This window comes from Drosophila eugracilis, unplaced genomic scaffold, assembly GCF_018153835.1.
Source record: "Drosophila eugracilis isolate 14026-0451.02 unplaced genomic scaffold, ASM1815383v1 contig_47, whole genome shotgun sequence".
Taxonomy (NCBI): domain Eukaryota; kingdom Metazoa; phylum Arthropoda; class Insecta; order Diptera; family Drosophilidae; genus Drosophila; species Drosophila eugracilis.
This window is the reverse complement of record NW_024573338.1, coordinates 1,300,286-1,313,961: the sequence shown is the minus strand read 5'-3', so window position 1 is coordinate 1,313,961 and position 13,676 is coordinate 1,300,286. Positions and strand designations below refer to the sequence as shown.

At 39.6% G+C, this 13,676-nt stretch overlaps 3 protein-coding genes across 6 annotated transcripts; 2 read left to right on the top strand and 1 right to left on the bottom strand.

Annotated features, from left to right (window-relative positions):
• Nucleotides 1–1,390: 1,390 nt before the first annotated feature.
• LOC108108355 (maternal effect protein oskar) lies at nucleotides 1,391–5,042 on the top strand. Of its 2 annotated transcripts, XM_017216395.2 has the most exons (4): nucleotides 1,392–1,987; nucleotides 2,487–2,910; nucleotides 3,078–3,845; nucleotides 3,905–5,042. In XM_017216395.2, the coding sequence occupies exons 1-4, from the start codon at nucleotides 1,411–1,413 to the stop codon at nucleotides 4,005–4,007; spliced, it is 1,872 nt and encodes a 623-aa protein (XP_017071884.2). In that variant the 5' UTR covers nucleotides 1,392–1,410; the 3' UTR covers nucleotides 4,008–5,042. The 2 variants fall into 2 exon arrangements, with proteins under 2 accessions (XP_017071885.1, XP_017071884.2); XM_017216396.1 differs by lacking the exon at nucleotides 3,905–5,042 and having other exon boundaries at nucleotides 1,391–1,987; nucleotides 3,314–3,426.
• A 227-nt stretch (nucleotides 5,043–5,269) lies between these two features.
• LOC108108333 (succinate--CoA ligase [ADP-forming] subunit beta, mitochondrial) lies at nucleotides 5,270–9,561 on the top strand. 3 transcript variants are annotated; one of them, XM_017216363.2, is made up of 10 exons: nucleotides 5,270–5,332; nucleotides 5,391–5,465; nucleotides 6,278–6,381; nucleotides 7,085–7,237; nucleotides 7,296–7,458; nucleotides 7,518–7,785; nucleotides 7,911–7,913; nucleotides 8,007–8,431; nucleotides 8,493–8,662; nucleotides 9,280–9,561. In XM_017216363.2, the coding sequence occupies exons 2-10, from the start codon at nucleotides 5,397–5,399 to the stop codon at nucleotides 9,440–9,442; spliced, it is 1,518 nt and encodes a 505-aa protein (XP_017071852.1). In that variant the 5' UTR covers nucleotides 5,270–5,332; nucleotides 5,391–5,396; the 3' UTR covers nucleotides 9,443–9,561. The 3 variants fall into 3 exon arrangements, with proteins under 3 accessions (XP_017071852.1, XP_017071851.1, XP_017071853.1); XM_017216362.1 differs by lacking the exon at nucleotides 5,270–5,332 and having other exon boundaries at nucleotides 5,341–5,465; XM_017216364.1 differs by lacking the exons at nucleotides 5,270–5,332; nucleotides 7,911–7,913 and having other exon boundaries at nucleotides 5,341–5,465.
• On the bottom strand, nucleotides 9,562–11,584 carry LOC108108332 (beta-catenin-like protein 1). Its single transcript, XM_017216361.2, has 4 exons — nucleotides 11,481–11,584; nucleotides 9,988–11,424; nucleotides 9,738–9,933; nucleotides 9,562–9,680 (listed from the first exon to the last, which is right to left on the bottom strand). The coding sequence occupies exons 1-4, from the start codon at nucleotides 11,508–11,510 to the stop codon at nucleotides 9,595–9,597; spliced, it is 1,749 nt and encodes a 582-aa protein (XP_017071850.1). The 5' UTR covers nucleotides 11,511–11,584; the 3' UTR covers nucleotides 9,562–9,594.
• Between the last annotated feature and the right edge of the window lie 2,092 nt (nucleotides 11,585–13,676).

The following is a 13,676-nucleotide window of genomic DNA, read 5'->3' as shown; positions in this document are numbered from 1 at the left end:
TTACCGGACAATTGCCTTGTGCTGCGAGTGCATTCGAAATATTTGAAAACACCACCCGAAAGGGAAAATTGAATGGCACAAAAATCTGGCTGATGATTCACCCCATACTCTAACTTATTGGGATTACAAATTCAGTAAAAGAAAAATGTGGAAAGGGAGGAGCAGGAGGATGAGAAGGAGGCTTTATCAATTGGACCACATGTTCTTGCCCAGTTTTTGCTATTTTGTATTGCTCGTCACGTCTCTGCAGCTTCCTCTGCAATTAAGGAAGAGAAGGGGGAAATCAACTACAGTGCATCATCTACTAGTATTACAAAGTACTTGTACAAATTATAGTCCTGATGCAGAGGAACTTGTTATGGGATATTAAACTCTATTTTTACATAAAAGAAACCATCAACACATATTTAAGATATATGACTTTCGTGAGTTGACTTTTAAGATTTAATTATGAAACTGCTCACTCGTTGTTCTTTTTACCGAGTCTTAACTGTCCAAAGCTACTAACATTAAGAGCCGATAATCCTCTTTCCGATTGTCTGACGTTCTTCCGGGGTGCAAAAATCAGTAAGAAAGCCCCTGAGTCATCCATCAATGGCTGGACTTACCCTCAGATAAAGTTCTCCATTACTCCAAACCCTAAGTTACAGGTGCACTTGGTAAGATAATCATCTTGGGGAATTGCTGAGAAGACCAGCTCCATTTGCCGATTAGCAGACCTGCCGACGACCCACCGCACGTGGTAACCATTTCGTCGGCAGCATTTGAGTTATTGTGGAATTTTTATTATTATTTTTCCGTAATTACTTATCACAAAGCACGGCTGACTGGCGTGCTGTTTTCTAATCTGGACCAAGAGAAAGGCCATAAAACTGAATGTCCAGCTGGAACGCAGTGCAAACTGCTTTCAGGTAATGCCAGTCAAATGGTTCTCCAGCTGGTAATTCAATTTAATTGTCTTTAGTGGCTTCCTAACCTGCTTCGAATGGTGGTTCTAATGGCCGCATATCATTTACATCGATTGATGTCTGATTGAGAAAACAGAAGATGTTAATGGTGTTAATGGTTACTAAGATGTCTAAATCAAATTTATTAGCTTTTAATTTGAATTCATTAAGGAGAACTTTAAAACGAAATATAACGTGTTAGTATTACAGATCCTAATAAGATCTTAATAATAAAGTGAGCTACCCTAATGCAAAAGCTTCCTAAACTCTACAGATCTCCAAAAATAATCTCTTCTAACTAAAAACAGTTACTTCATACCTAACTCCCTCTCACTTCTTCCAGTACGAATACCCCCCTAAGTCTCCAAATCGCGATGAATGGAGACGACGAAAGAGATGTCATAGGATAGAAACCAAAAAGAGTGGATGTCGAGCGAGAAGAGGTCTCACTTTCGTCCGAGCGATGGCCACAGTCACAAGTGAATTCCCCAGCAAACCGATAAGTTATACGAATACCAATACCAATACTTCCACAAAAACCTATTGCCTGAGGTCAGTGAAAAGGCGGGTGACCACGTGTTTGCAGCAGTTGCGCGAAAAACTTCCGGCAACCGGATCATTTCGCAAGAGTTCCACCAGCCGTTTTCACAGGTTTTTCATAAAGTCAGATTTTTCCGACTTTAGTGAAAAGCTGCAGAAGATCTTTAAATCGGCGCGAAAATCTGAATCGCCAGAGTTGCGGAGAGTTCCATTGAGCACCCATGACCAGCAGACCAGCGGGCAGAGCAGCCAGCAGTTGCAAATCGTAGCCAGACTTTTCTCATCCACATTGATTTCCACCAAAGAAATCACCTTTAACAACCACACTAAAAATAGCTTTAGCTATAAGTGCAGGAAAAGCGAGGGTTACAGCAGCAATATGACCATCATCGAGGGCAACTATATAGACGTGCGCGAGGAGAATCCCGATATTGATGCCGAAGTGCGCGCCATATTGCTTACCCACGCCCAGAATGGAATCACGATATCGAGCATCAAGAGTGAGTAGCTATTTAATTTTAGGGATTCATTTAGGGATTTATTTTTTGAGAAAATATTTTTTAATTTATCGGGAAAAGAGAGTAATCCCTGGTAATTTTCTTTAATTGGCTTATCAATTTGGTGACTAAAATCACTGAAAACGTGAATAAGAAATGGCCATTTTACCTTAGAATCTTAAACTTATAATTTTAAAAGTATTTTAATAAAGATAAATCTTATTTTCAAGCTTAAAACGTGTTTAGTTTTATGGATAAAATCAAAATCTTGTTAAAAATGACTTCTAAATATTTTTAAAATATCATTGAACTGAAAATCTTAAGTGACTTCATAAAAATAGCTTAAAAACAAGCAGTAAAAAAAGCTTTTCTAGAAAACTTTTGACTAAGTGACATACAAAGAATATTAAGTGTTAATATTCCAATTTATTTAACTTACCTATTCCATATTAAAATATACATTTTTAGTAAAAAACCAAATAACTAATCAAAACCCTCTCAGGTGAATATCGCAAACTGACGGGCAATCCCTTTCCACTGCACGACAACGTGACGGACTTCCTGCTGACCATTCCCAATGTGACCGCCGAGTGCAGCGAGACTGGCAAACGGATCTTCAACTTGAAAGCAAACCTGAAGAACCGACACCTTCTCGACATGGTGCTCAACCAGAAGCAGAAGCCCAGCGACAACAGCAGCGAAGCTCCAACGGTGGAGGATAAATCCCGTGTACCGCCGCGCTACTGGAAGAATCCCTACAAGCGTCGTGCACTTTCCCAGCTAGACAACAACCTAAACACCGTTCACAAGCTAACGGATGACCAGGCCAAGGCAATGTCCATGCATACCAGAGCGGCTCCACTGCAGCAATTGGCCAAGGTGGCAGCGGAGTCGAACTGGTGCTACCAGGACAATTGGAAGCATCTGTGAGTGAAATTTAGAACCAGAATTAAAATCTTTATAGATTTGAATTATTAACAATCATTTTCTGATTAAATTTAATAATCTAATTTACTAATTAACCACATTTTTAAGTTACATTTTCTTATAAAAAATGTTTTACTAATGTAAATATTTTTACCATAATTTGTAGCAACAATTTCTACCAGCAATCCAGCGTAAACGAGCCCCAGAGGCCTGTTCCCATTAACATCTACACCGATGCCTTGGAGGATTTGCCAATTCAGTTGGATAATCCCGAGCATCACCCAAACTGCAAAAACAACAACCAAAATATCAAACAAAACGTTAACCAGCATCTGGGAAATTTTGTTAACCCATTAAACGATGTTAACCCATTTAAAAGACGCCAAGATATAACGCCCACACCAACAATTTTTACCAGTGGAGGTTCTAGCAATAATTCCCTGATGACCATCAATTCGGATTACGATGCCTTTCTACTGGACTTTCCCCTGATGGGCGATGATTTTATGTTATATCTCGCCCGCATGGAGTTGAAATGTAGATTCAAGAGGCACGAACGTGTCCTTCAGTCAGGACTTTGTGCATCTGGACAGACGATAAATGGTGCCCGAAATCGGTTGAGGAAAGTCCAACTTCCCGAGGGCACACAGATTATTGTTAATATAGGATCGGTTGATATAATGAAAGGAAAACCTTTAGTTCAGATAGAACACGATTTCCGATTGCTGATCAAGGAGATGCATAATCAGAGATATATACCGATCCTTACAAATCTAGCACCTTTGGCCAACTATTGCCATGATAAGGTTTTGTGTGATAAGATCACGCGATTTAATAAGTTTATAGCAAGTGAAGGCAGGCACCTGAAGGTCATTAATATACACTCCTGTTTGATCAACGAAAGGGGCATCGTAAGATTTGATTGTTTTCAAAGGTAATTAATTACTTAAAAATCAGTTAAAAATAATATTATAATTAGTAAATCTATTGCAGTTCACCACGTCAAGTAACCGGTTCCCAGGAACCTTATCTATTCTGGAACAAAATCGGGCGGCAACGCGTCCTGCAAGTTATTGAATCGAGTTTGGAGTACTAAGTCGGGTGATTGATCGTGATATATATACATATATATAATGACTGGGCTGGCTCCTGAAGATTTTACGATTTACGCTGATGGCTTGCTGTTTTTACGGAATTCGCTTCATTTTAATATGTTTTATGTTTATATTGTCCAATTGTCTTTGTTAAAATTTATGTTCGTGCACCTGTCTTGTCTTAGTGTAATTGTATTTGTTTAATTGTATAAATGTGAGTGTATTTGTGTTCTTTGTTAGCTTTTTAATTTCTTTATTTTTCACTGCTTGTTAATTATTTTGTATATTTCATTGATTTTCCGCACACTTTTTGCTACTATCCCAAAAGCTGTGCTGAAAAATCAAATACGAAATAATTGCAAGTAGCTGAAAACTTTTCCTCTTAACTTTTCCGCTTTTCCCACAACCATTTTCCCTTGGTATCTGTGTTATAAATCAGATTGCAAGGCAAAATGGAATTTAAATGCAAATCATTGCAAATGTTATAAACTGTTTTTTGTTCTACATTATTTTTTGTGGGCCAAAATGCTTCATGCTCCTGTATCGCAACCTGCCCTCATTCTTTTTTTGGAGGCGTGGTCTAGATACATTTGAGCCATGATGTATTTTAGCTGTAATGAAAATGCTTTTGCTTCTCTTGGAAAATTCGCTTGCACAAAATCAACGCCGCGGCTGATTTATTATTAATGTGCTAAAGCAAATTCAAGTGAAGCATTTGCACGATTTTCGTCTTCCAGTTTCCGTTTAAAAAAAAGTAAGAAAAAAGTTTATAAAAAGCTTACACCCTGCTACAGACACGCCACCGGAAGTGCGCACTAAGCGTTTGCTTGTAGCACAGTGTAGAATTACAGCGTAATTTACTACTCTACTCTAAACTAAACTCTTCTAGATAGCTATCTACTATTTATAAACTTCTCTATTGTCTTGAATGTATGTTAATTGTATGAGTCGATGGTGATCATGTTTTTTTGTCTGATAACAAGCTGCAATGTAAAATCCAAAAAAAAATTGAAAAAATTAAAAAGGGAAACTAAAAATGATAGTTTTTTATTTCAAATTACTTTTTAACCACATTTCCTTAATTTTGGGATGTTGGTCGTATGATCAATAAATGTAAAATATATTTTTAGAAAATTAAAATACTTTAAATATAAATAACATATTCATTGAAATTTAAATATTACCGCCAAAATGATTTATATCCGTGCTAACCTCATCCAAGTTTCCAACCAAGATTTGCTTTTCCTGACTAATCGATTATAAAAGCGTAAGAAATCAATGCTATCGATAATAGCATCAGCAGGCGACGGCAAAAAAGTCTTAAAAAGTAAGCAGCTTTCGTCGGTAAAATTCGTTTTCTTACTCATTAGTTGTATTGATTCCAGAATAAAATGGCTTCATTCTTGGCAAGAACGGGCGGTCCCTTAATTGAAACCGTTAGGCCAGCGGCCATGAAAAAGGTAAGTCCACCAATTAAAGGTCATATTTTTGTAAAAAAAAAAATGCAAAAATCACAGACGCTTTACATAATAAGGCGAAAAGAGAGCGGTGCTCTTTCACTCTCTCTTGTGCTCCCCGTCTCTTTCTCTGTGCTACCCACACATGCGAAATGCTTAAGTGATGATCGTTTATCGCTAAAAAGTTCTAATTTAAATTCCCTTTAATTTGTTAAGTAAATAGTTTCACCCAGTGTGAGAGCTTATATTGTAGATTGTATGTTTTGGATCGGAAAGAGAGTCATGATCGTTTAAAGACACCTGACTTTTAAATTTTTGTTGTTGTGTCAGCGTGACGCAACGCAGCGGTTTCTGAGTGCATGTGTGTGTAAGAGGACCTTGAAAAAGCCTTATTTATTCCCCTATTTAATTTTCGCTTTTTATCAATGAGCGGATGACAACTGTTGCTCTATCATTTTTAGTTGGTGCTGCTTTTGTTGTTGTTAGTTTTGTCAGGCCCTCTAATTAAATTCTTAATCTGTGAATTGTTTTTGGTTATCACCGGAGAAACGCTGTTAACCGCTAGACAGCAGACTTGCTCTTAACCCAGATTTCGTCTCTTTGGTGTTTTTTGTTTATGTTTCTCGGATGAATCATTGAACCAGTTTTTTCACACAATTTTGCTTGACAATGACCTCGTGACTGGAATTAAGGTTTCATTTATTAGATAGCATAATCATTTCTGTCTATAATATAATTAGACATTACCTTGATTTGTTTCTTAGAATTCAAATACAATTTTCCTAACTTTAATTGTATACATTTTTGCCTTTCAGATTCTCGGCCTGGCTCCCATTGCCGTTCAGCAGCTGAGGAACCTCAATGTTCAGGAGCACGTTTCATACAGTCTCCTTAACGAGAGCAAAATTCCAACACCTCGGTAAGTAAATCGCAAAAACCAACCGGAATTATCAAAATCGGCGGTGAAATAAAACCAAACCAAACCAAAAAAAACAACAATCCGCCACAAAGTTTGCCGTCCAAAGTTCAACGAAAGTGCCGCGTTGTCGTTGCGTCGACGGTTTTCTTGGTTTATTTTCGTCTCGGACTTTGTCTGAACTTAATAATTTGCATTTATTAGCTGGGGTAAACAAACCATAGAAGCGCAGCCACCGATGATAAGGATGATAACCAGTTCTATACTATACTTTGATCGACATAAAGTGGCAAGGGTCAGTGACGTGGGGTTTGATAAGATGTTAAATTGGAAAGATTGTCGGTGGTGCGAATGTTTGCAAAGCTCTATCAATATTGCAAGTTATTAAAACAGATTTAAAATAATGATTAAAATGATTCTATAGGCAAAATTAAACTATAAAAGTCACTTCCGCCTTTTAAAAATCTCAAATAGTAACACTGTTAAAATAAAATATTTAAACCATTAAACCCAGCGAAATCATGCGATTATGTTTTTCTGATCTTTCGATCGACCTTGGCTCGAAAGCCCAGCCTTCGTTGCTTTGAAATTTGACGCCTACTGATAAGAGAATTTACGTTAAACGTTCTTATCAAAAATTCTAGAGCATCATAAAGAGAATACCCAGAAATATACCATATAAACTCATGACTCATGTCTTTTGCAGTTTTGCTGTTGCCAAGAACGGCAAGGAGGCCAACGACATTGCCACCAAGCTGAAGACGGACAACCTGGTGCTGAAGGCTCAGGTTCTTGCGGGTGGACGTGGCAAGGGAACCTTCAAGAATGGTCTCAAGGGAGGCGTGCGAGTGGTCTACGAGTAAGTTATATAAGATTAAAAATGCTAGTTAAATATTAATAAATATATGATTTTCCAGCCCCCAGACCGCTGAGGAAATTTCCAGCAAAATGATCGATCAACTATTGGTCACTAAGCAAACTGGAGCAGCTGGTCGCATCTGCAAGAAGGTGATGGTAGCCGAAAGGAAGTTCCCCCGCCGTGAGTTCTATTTTGCTGTGATGATGGAGCGTGCTTTTAACGTAGGTTTATAAATTAGTTATTCGTTAATATGAAGTACTAAACATAATCTCTTATCTAGGGTCCCGTCCTGATCGCATCCAAGGAGGGTGGCGTTGACATAGAGGAGGTGGCTGCCAGCAGTCCCGATGCTATTCTATACGAACCTATCGATATTGGCACTGGTTTGACCTGTGAACAGGCCCAAAAGATCGTTAAGAAGGTTGGCCTGGGCGGTGAAGGTGAGGACACACACGTCCAGATGTTGTTGAACCTGTACGATCTGTTTGTCAAGAAGGATGCTCTCCTGGTTGAGATCAACCCCTATGCTGAGGATGCCATGACTGGCTGTAAGTTTGAAGTTTAACCTTGTCTTCAGTGTTTTGTTAAGTCTCTATTTCTAATGTTTCATCTTTCCTAACAACATAACCCATTTGTGAATGTCATTAATCTGGATTTCGTGTTTTCTGTCCAGGCTGTAAGTATGCATTACTAACAAATCATCTCATTTATTTCTTAAAAACCAATGCTTATACTTTCTTTAATAATTTTTATTTAAAATTATTCATAGTCTTCGCATTGGACGCCAAGCTGCGTTTCGATGACAATGCCGAGTTCCGGCAGAAGGAACTTTTCGCTCTGCGTGATTGGACTCAGGAGGATCCTAAGGAAGTCGAGGCTGCCAAATACAATCTGAACTACATTGCCCTGGATGGTACCATTGGCTGCATGGTAAACGGTGCTGGTCTTGCTATGGCCACCATGGACATCATTAAGTTGTATGGCGGCGAACCTGCCAATTTTCTGGATGTTGGTGGTGGTGCCACTGCCGAGGCTGTAAAGGCAGCTTTCAAGATCATCACCTCCGACCCGAAGGTGTTGTGCATTCTGGTCAACATTTTCGGCGGCATTATGCGTTGCGATGTCATTGCTGAGGGTATCATCTCTGCCACAAAAGACCTGAACCTAAACATGCCCGTGGTTGTGCGTCTTCAGGTGGGTTTTATGAGATTACCTTTAGTTGATTTATCTAATAATCTTTTTCTTTGTTTTACAGGGAACTAAGGTCAAGGAAGCCCGCGAACTGATTCGTACATCTGGACTGAAGATTCTGGCCCGCGATGATTTGGATAAGGCTGCCGATTTGGCTGTGCATTTGGCGCAGATCGTCAAACTGGCCCGCGAAATGAAAATGGATGTGAACTTCGAGATTCCCGATGCCCAAAAGTAGATAGCTCCATCAGTTACCGGCTAAGTCAACCCTCATAAGCACACGCAGACACAAACGAAAGTCGACAAACAAAAAAAGTAGAACCAAAACATAACATTACTCTAGCTATACAAAAACTACTCAATGAAACTATGCCATCGGTTCGTAGTTAGAGCATTATGTATTGATAACGATCGGTTGAACAATTGAATGATTAATTTTGCAAAAATGTTAAGTTTAAAGCTGTTGAGAGAGTCCTAAGGATATGTCATAGATATTTCGAATAATCCAGCAAGTTGAGTGTTCACTTTGCACCTAAACAATTTCTATATTGTATCTTAAATAGTCAACATTAATCGCACGTGAATTATAGAACAATGGAACAGAAAATACGTTTAAATTGTGATTTTTGCAAAAAGTTCATTTAATTTTTATTTATTGAATTGCGACACTGCTTCAAAAGCAGTTCCATCTTGTGTATTATGCTATTTAGTTTGCTTTAAATTAAAACACCAAACAATCCAAGCTGAACCTGCTTTTTACGTTATTTAGTTTACAAACAAAGTTTACTTCACAAGTAACATTTTAATTCAGTTTTAAGTACCTTTTCAACTCATTAATTTATACCCCTTAGGGGAAAGGGTGGTGGTCAAAAGTGTGAAAAAAAGGAGGATAAGAAACAAGAGAAGAAAGAGGAAAAGAAATCCGATTGTACAAAGAAAGAGGAAAAGAAAAAGGAAGAAAAAAAAGACATCTGTGCGAAGAAAGGATCACCATCCGATAAGGGTAAAAAATAAAGGATCCACCCAGCATATTTTCGAATCTACAACAGCATTAAGAAGAAGCCATTGTTAAAATTCTAAATCCCCAACATACCACAAAGTTTTCATTAATATTACGATTTTTTGTTTTCATATTTCAGTTTTGTTTATTGTGTGTGTGGTGAGCCTTAGAAACGATCGACTAGAGATAGTATGTGAGTCTGCTCCTGTTCCCGCCAGTCAGTGTCTCCATCGCCCAGGTTGCCAGCGTACTCTGTAATTAGATTTGGGATTTAAACTGGGTCATTGCTTATCATGGTTTCATTATTACCCCTCATGATGCTTCGAATGGTCTTCATGGATGCTCCACGCAAGTTAAGGATCTGTAGAACACGCTGCTTGACAGTATCGCCGGTGGCACTGACCTCCAACAGGATGTAGTCAATGCGCTGCAGCGTGAACAGCCCGCCGGTCAGCCGCTTTATGTAGTTGTTCTCCGCCTCCTCGTCCTCATCGATACTGGGATCCTGTAATTGTCGTATTTAAAAAAATGCCTAATAGCTATTTAGATTATAACTTGCCTTTGTCTGCTGATCAATTTCCTTGTCTATGGCCTCCACCTTGGCCAGATACTTGAGGTGCAGCTCCAACAGTCGATCCACCTTCTCATGATCATTCTCGGTGAACTTGGCCAACATTCGCTGGCGGTGGGTGCCTTTACAGTTTCGCAGCATTGAGGCAATAACGGAGGTCACATGCTCCTCGTGCTCATCAGCGGAGATCAAACGTTGCTTATTGCGCTTAGGGGTTTTCATGAATAGTGGAAAGATGGTGCGTAGACCGAGGATCTCGACGAACTTGTTGCAATTGTCTCTTCCATCCTGGCCGGCCATGGCATGATCCAAAACCTTAAGCGAACCATTTCTGGACATTTTCTTCTCACGCAGCATAAGGTTCATTAGCTGGAGGCCCTCACCACTGAGGAAACGATCGCGATTCTCACGGGCCATTAAAGCGGAACAGAGGCAGTTGAATAGGTTCTGCATGTACTCCTGCTCCTCGTTGCTGGCGGGATCATGACGTTTGTAGACAGCCAGCTGTTGCAGGAGCACATCGACACCATCCAAAGAACCCAGCAGTAATCGGTTATCATTCTCGGTTTGTATGAGGATGGAAAGTATCTCGCTGCAGTACAGCTTGTTTGGATCGAAGGGGGATTTGCCGCGCAGGCGTTTTAGCAGCCAGGCGAGTAATCCCTGTTCAGCAGCTTCCTTGACGAATTCTGAATCGATTTCTGTGAGGTTCTCAACTATTGCCAAAGTATTATGAACGCCATCAGCTTCTTCCTTAACCTGCTCGTTAAGTCGCTCCAGATTTTGAACTAGAAGGGCAAAGATTTGCTCTTTTCTCAGGGCTTCTATCAAGGATTCGGCACCCTCCTGACTCTCGCCTAGGATATCCACATCTGTGACTTCCTGCAGAAGATCTACTACGGCCACAGCAATGTCTGTGTTTTGATGGGCCAGAAGTTCCAGCAAACTGTGCAAGCCATGAAGGTCTACGAGAAGGGGATATAAATCAGGAACTGTGGCCACGCCCTTGAGTTCCTGGATTACTGTGTGCAGTTCCACCTCTGAGTCCATAAACTTTTCAGGACTGTCGGCGAACTTGATTCGCATCTCCTGGTTCTTCAGATTGCGTTTTTCAAACACCAGTATCAGTTTCTTAAGGCTTTGCTCATCCAAAACATCGCCATCGGCCTCTTCGTTTTCTACGTATTTCAAGATGTTAAGGCGCTCTTCCTCCGTAAGCTCTGGATCAAATTCGAATGCGGAGGTGCCGGCGGAACTGGAAGTTCCTCCACTTTGTTTGCCATAGTGTGCTGACTCCTTGGCTTCGGCTATGCGCCGCATGCGTTTGGTTTTCTCATCGCCGCCACCGCCCCGTTTTCCGTGCGAGCTCTCCAAATCGAAGTCCTCGTCCTCGTCCTCGTGCGGACGCTTTGGCGTCTGTTCTGGCTGTATTTTGGGATGATCGAACTTTAGTTATAACTCAGAAATTATTATATACTCACCTTAAACGCCAGCAGCTCGCCGATGTCCATATTTGCGGGCAAATTTATCTGTTTTGCTTCAGGCCTCGGACAAATGGCATCTCTTGATATCGATTAGCGATGTGCCTTGTCTCTGGTAAGTGGCAACTCCTAATATCGATAGGGCGATAGTTATCGATATGCGATGGAACATGAGATTAAGAACTTTGCTAAAATAAACCTAGGCAGATACTGCAACCATTTAACCCTTACTTAACTCATACAGTTTTTGCCTATCATAAAATTTGAATATAATTTTTTTTTATTATTTTACAAAATATTACTGGAAATGTTCTATAACTATATTTTATTTTAAACCATTTTTTTGCTTCTGTTTTATTTTAAGCTTGAAATCTGATAATATTTTTGTTTCTGAACCTTTCAATCGGGATATATGTATATATAAGATTGATGCTAAGTATATTACTCAAAATAACTAATCCTAAAAATATATAAGTCAAATAATTTCAAATAGGTGATGCATTTATATCCATTATCCAGGATTCAAAATTAAAGATAAACTAATTTCTTAAAGAAAAAATATACATTTTAATTTTATGGAAATGTTAAATTTCTTCATATATTACCATATTAACTTAAGCCCATAAACTATTCCTGACGCCCTACACCACACTCACCCAGCCTCCCAATTGCCTTTTGCCTGTTTAAGCCCTGCGCCTGGGCCTGGGACTATGACGGCGGGTTTACATAAATTCCTAAAGGCCAAGCCCCAAAAATAAATTTACAACTGCTTTAAGCTCTGGCAATTCAACAAGTTGTTTCGATCTAAGTGTCTATGTGGTTTTGTATGGGTTGGTGAGTGTGTATGCTGGTGTGTGTGCTTTCTTCGAGCCAGTCTTTCTTTAAGCCAGTTCGTCAGCGTGATTTGGCGTTGTTGTTGCTGCCTTTGCAGTTGCCATTGGTATTGGTAGTAGTATTGGTATTGTTGCTGTGGCTGTGGCTGCTGCCGCTTTTTTACTCTTTTCTGGCTTGTTTCATGCTGACCCACTTTTGGTGGCAATACGTGAGCCCAAACAGTGGGTTAAAGAAGCAGAGAAAGCTTACAAAGCTTAAAAATGAAATATTGTTCTTAAACGTTATTTATGTATATCAAATAAATTTTAACATAAGTAATTCAAAAACAGTTATTTTTACATTTATTTAGCTTTTAAACTATTTTTATAATTGCTAAAGCTCTGGCTAGACTTTTGCCCCACTGTGCCGGGCAAAAAAGTCATAAACTGAATTGCCAACAGGTTATGGCGACGAAGACGAAAGATGGTTTTGTTGCTCTTTTTGTTTTTGTTGATGTTGCTGTTGCTTGGCTGCTCGGAGTAGTAAAAAGGGCCATGACAGTGACACTTTGAAGTTTGAGGTTAAATCGTCAATGTTGTTGCCTTGGTCTTGGTCGTGGTCTCTCTGGTTGCATTGGTTGCTGCGGCTGTGGCTCTGTGTCTCTTGTGATATTCCCCAAACATATTTCGTGCGGCTTTATTGTAATTTTTCTTTTGCTTTATTTGGCTATGTTTTTATTTCTCTTATTTTTGTATATTTTATGCTGCACTGCATTCGAAAGACTTAGACAACGAACTTGCCAAGAAATAACTTTGAACTCACGCATGCTCGCACGTTTTTATGTTTTGGCTTATTAATTATTTTTTTTTCGCTTGTCCATCCACTCACACACGAGCTCGGATTTGAAAAGTGAAATTTCAAAGTAGAACAAGCGGCAGAGGTAGCAACAGCAACAACAACAACAACGCACGTTTAGAGGTTCCAATAAAAATGGGGTCACTTGTCGTTGGCCAGTCGGTGGTGAACCCCCCTCTTTCTGTAGGCCCCCCTTGCAAGCCCCACTGACCATTGATCGCATAGATCACGCGCCGTCTGTTGTTGCTGATGTTGTTGTTGATGTTGTTGTTGCTGTTGCTGTAGTTGTTGCCGTTGTGCATTGTAAATTAATTGCAGTCGCGTCGCGTCTGTTTTGGATTTTTTATATATGTATTTCTTTTTGGCTTGAACCGTTCTCAACCAGTTTTAGGCCATCCATCGTGTGTGCCATTAAAATGCACCACGAACTTGACAACGAAACGGAATAAATGGTGAAATATTTGTCTTTCAGCTTAAAGACTTTCCCTGTGACTAGATATATGCACTAAGTTCTGTTATTTGCCATGG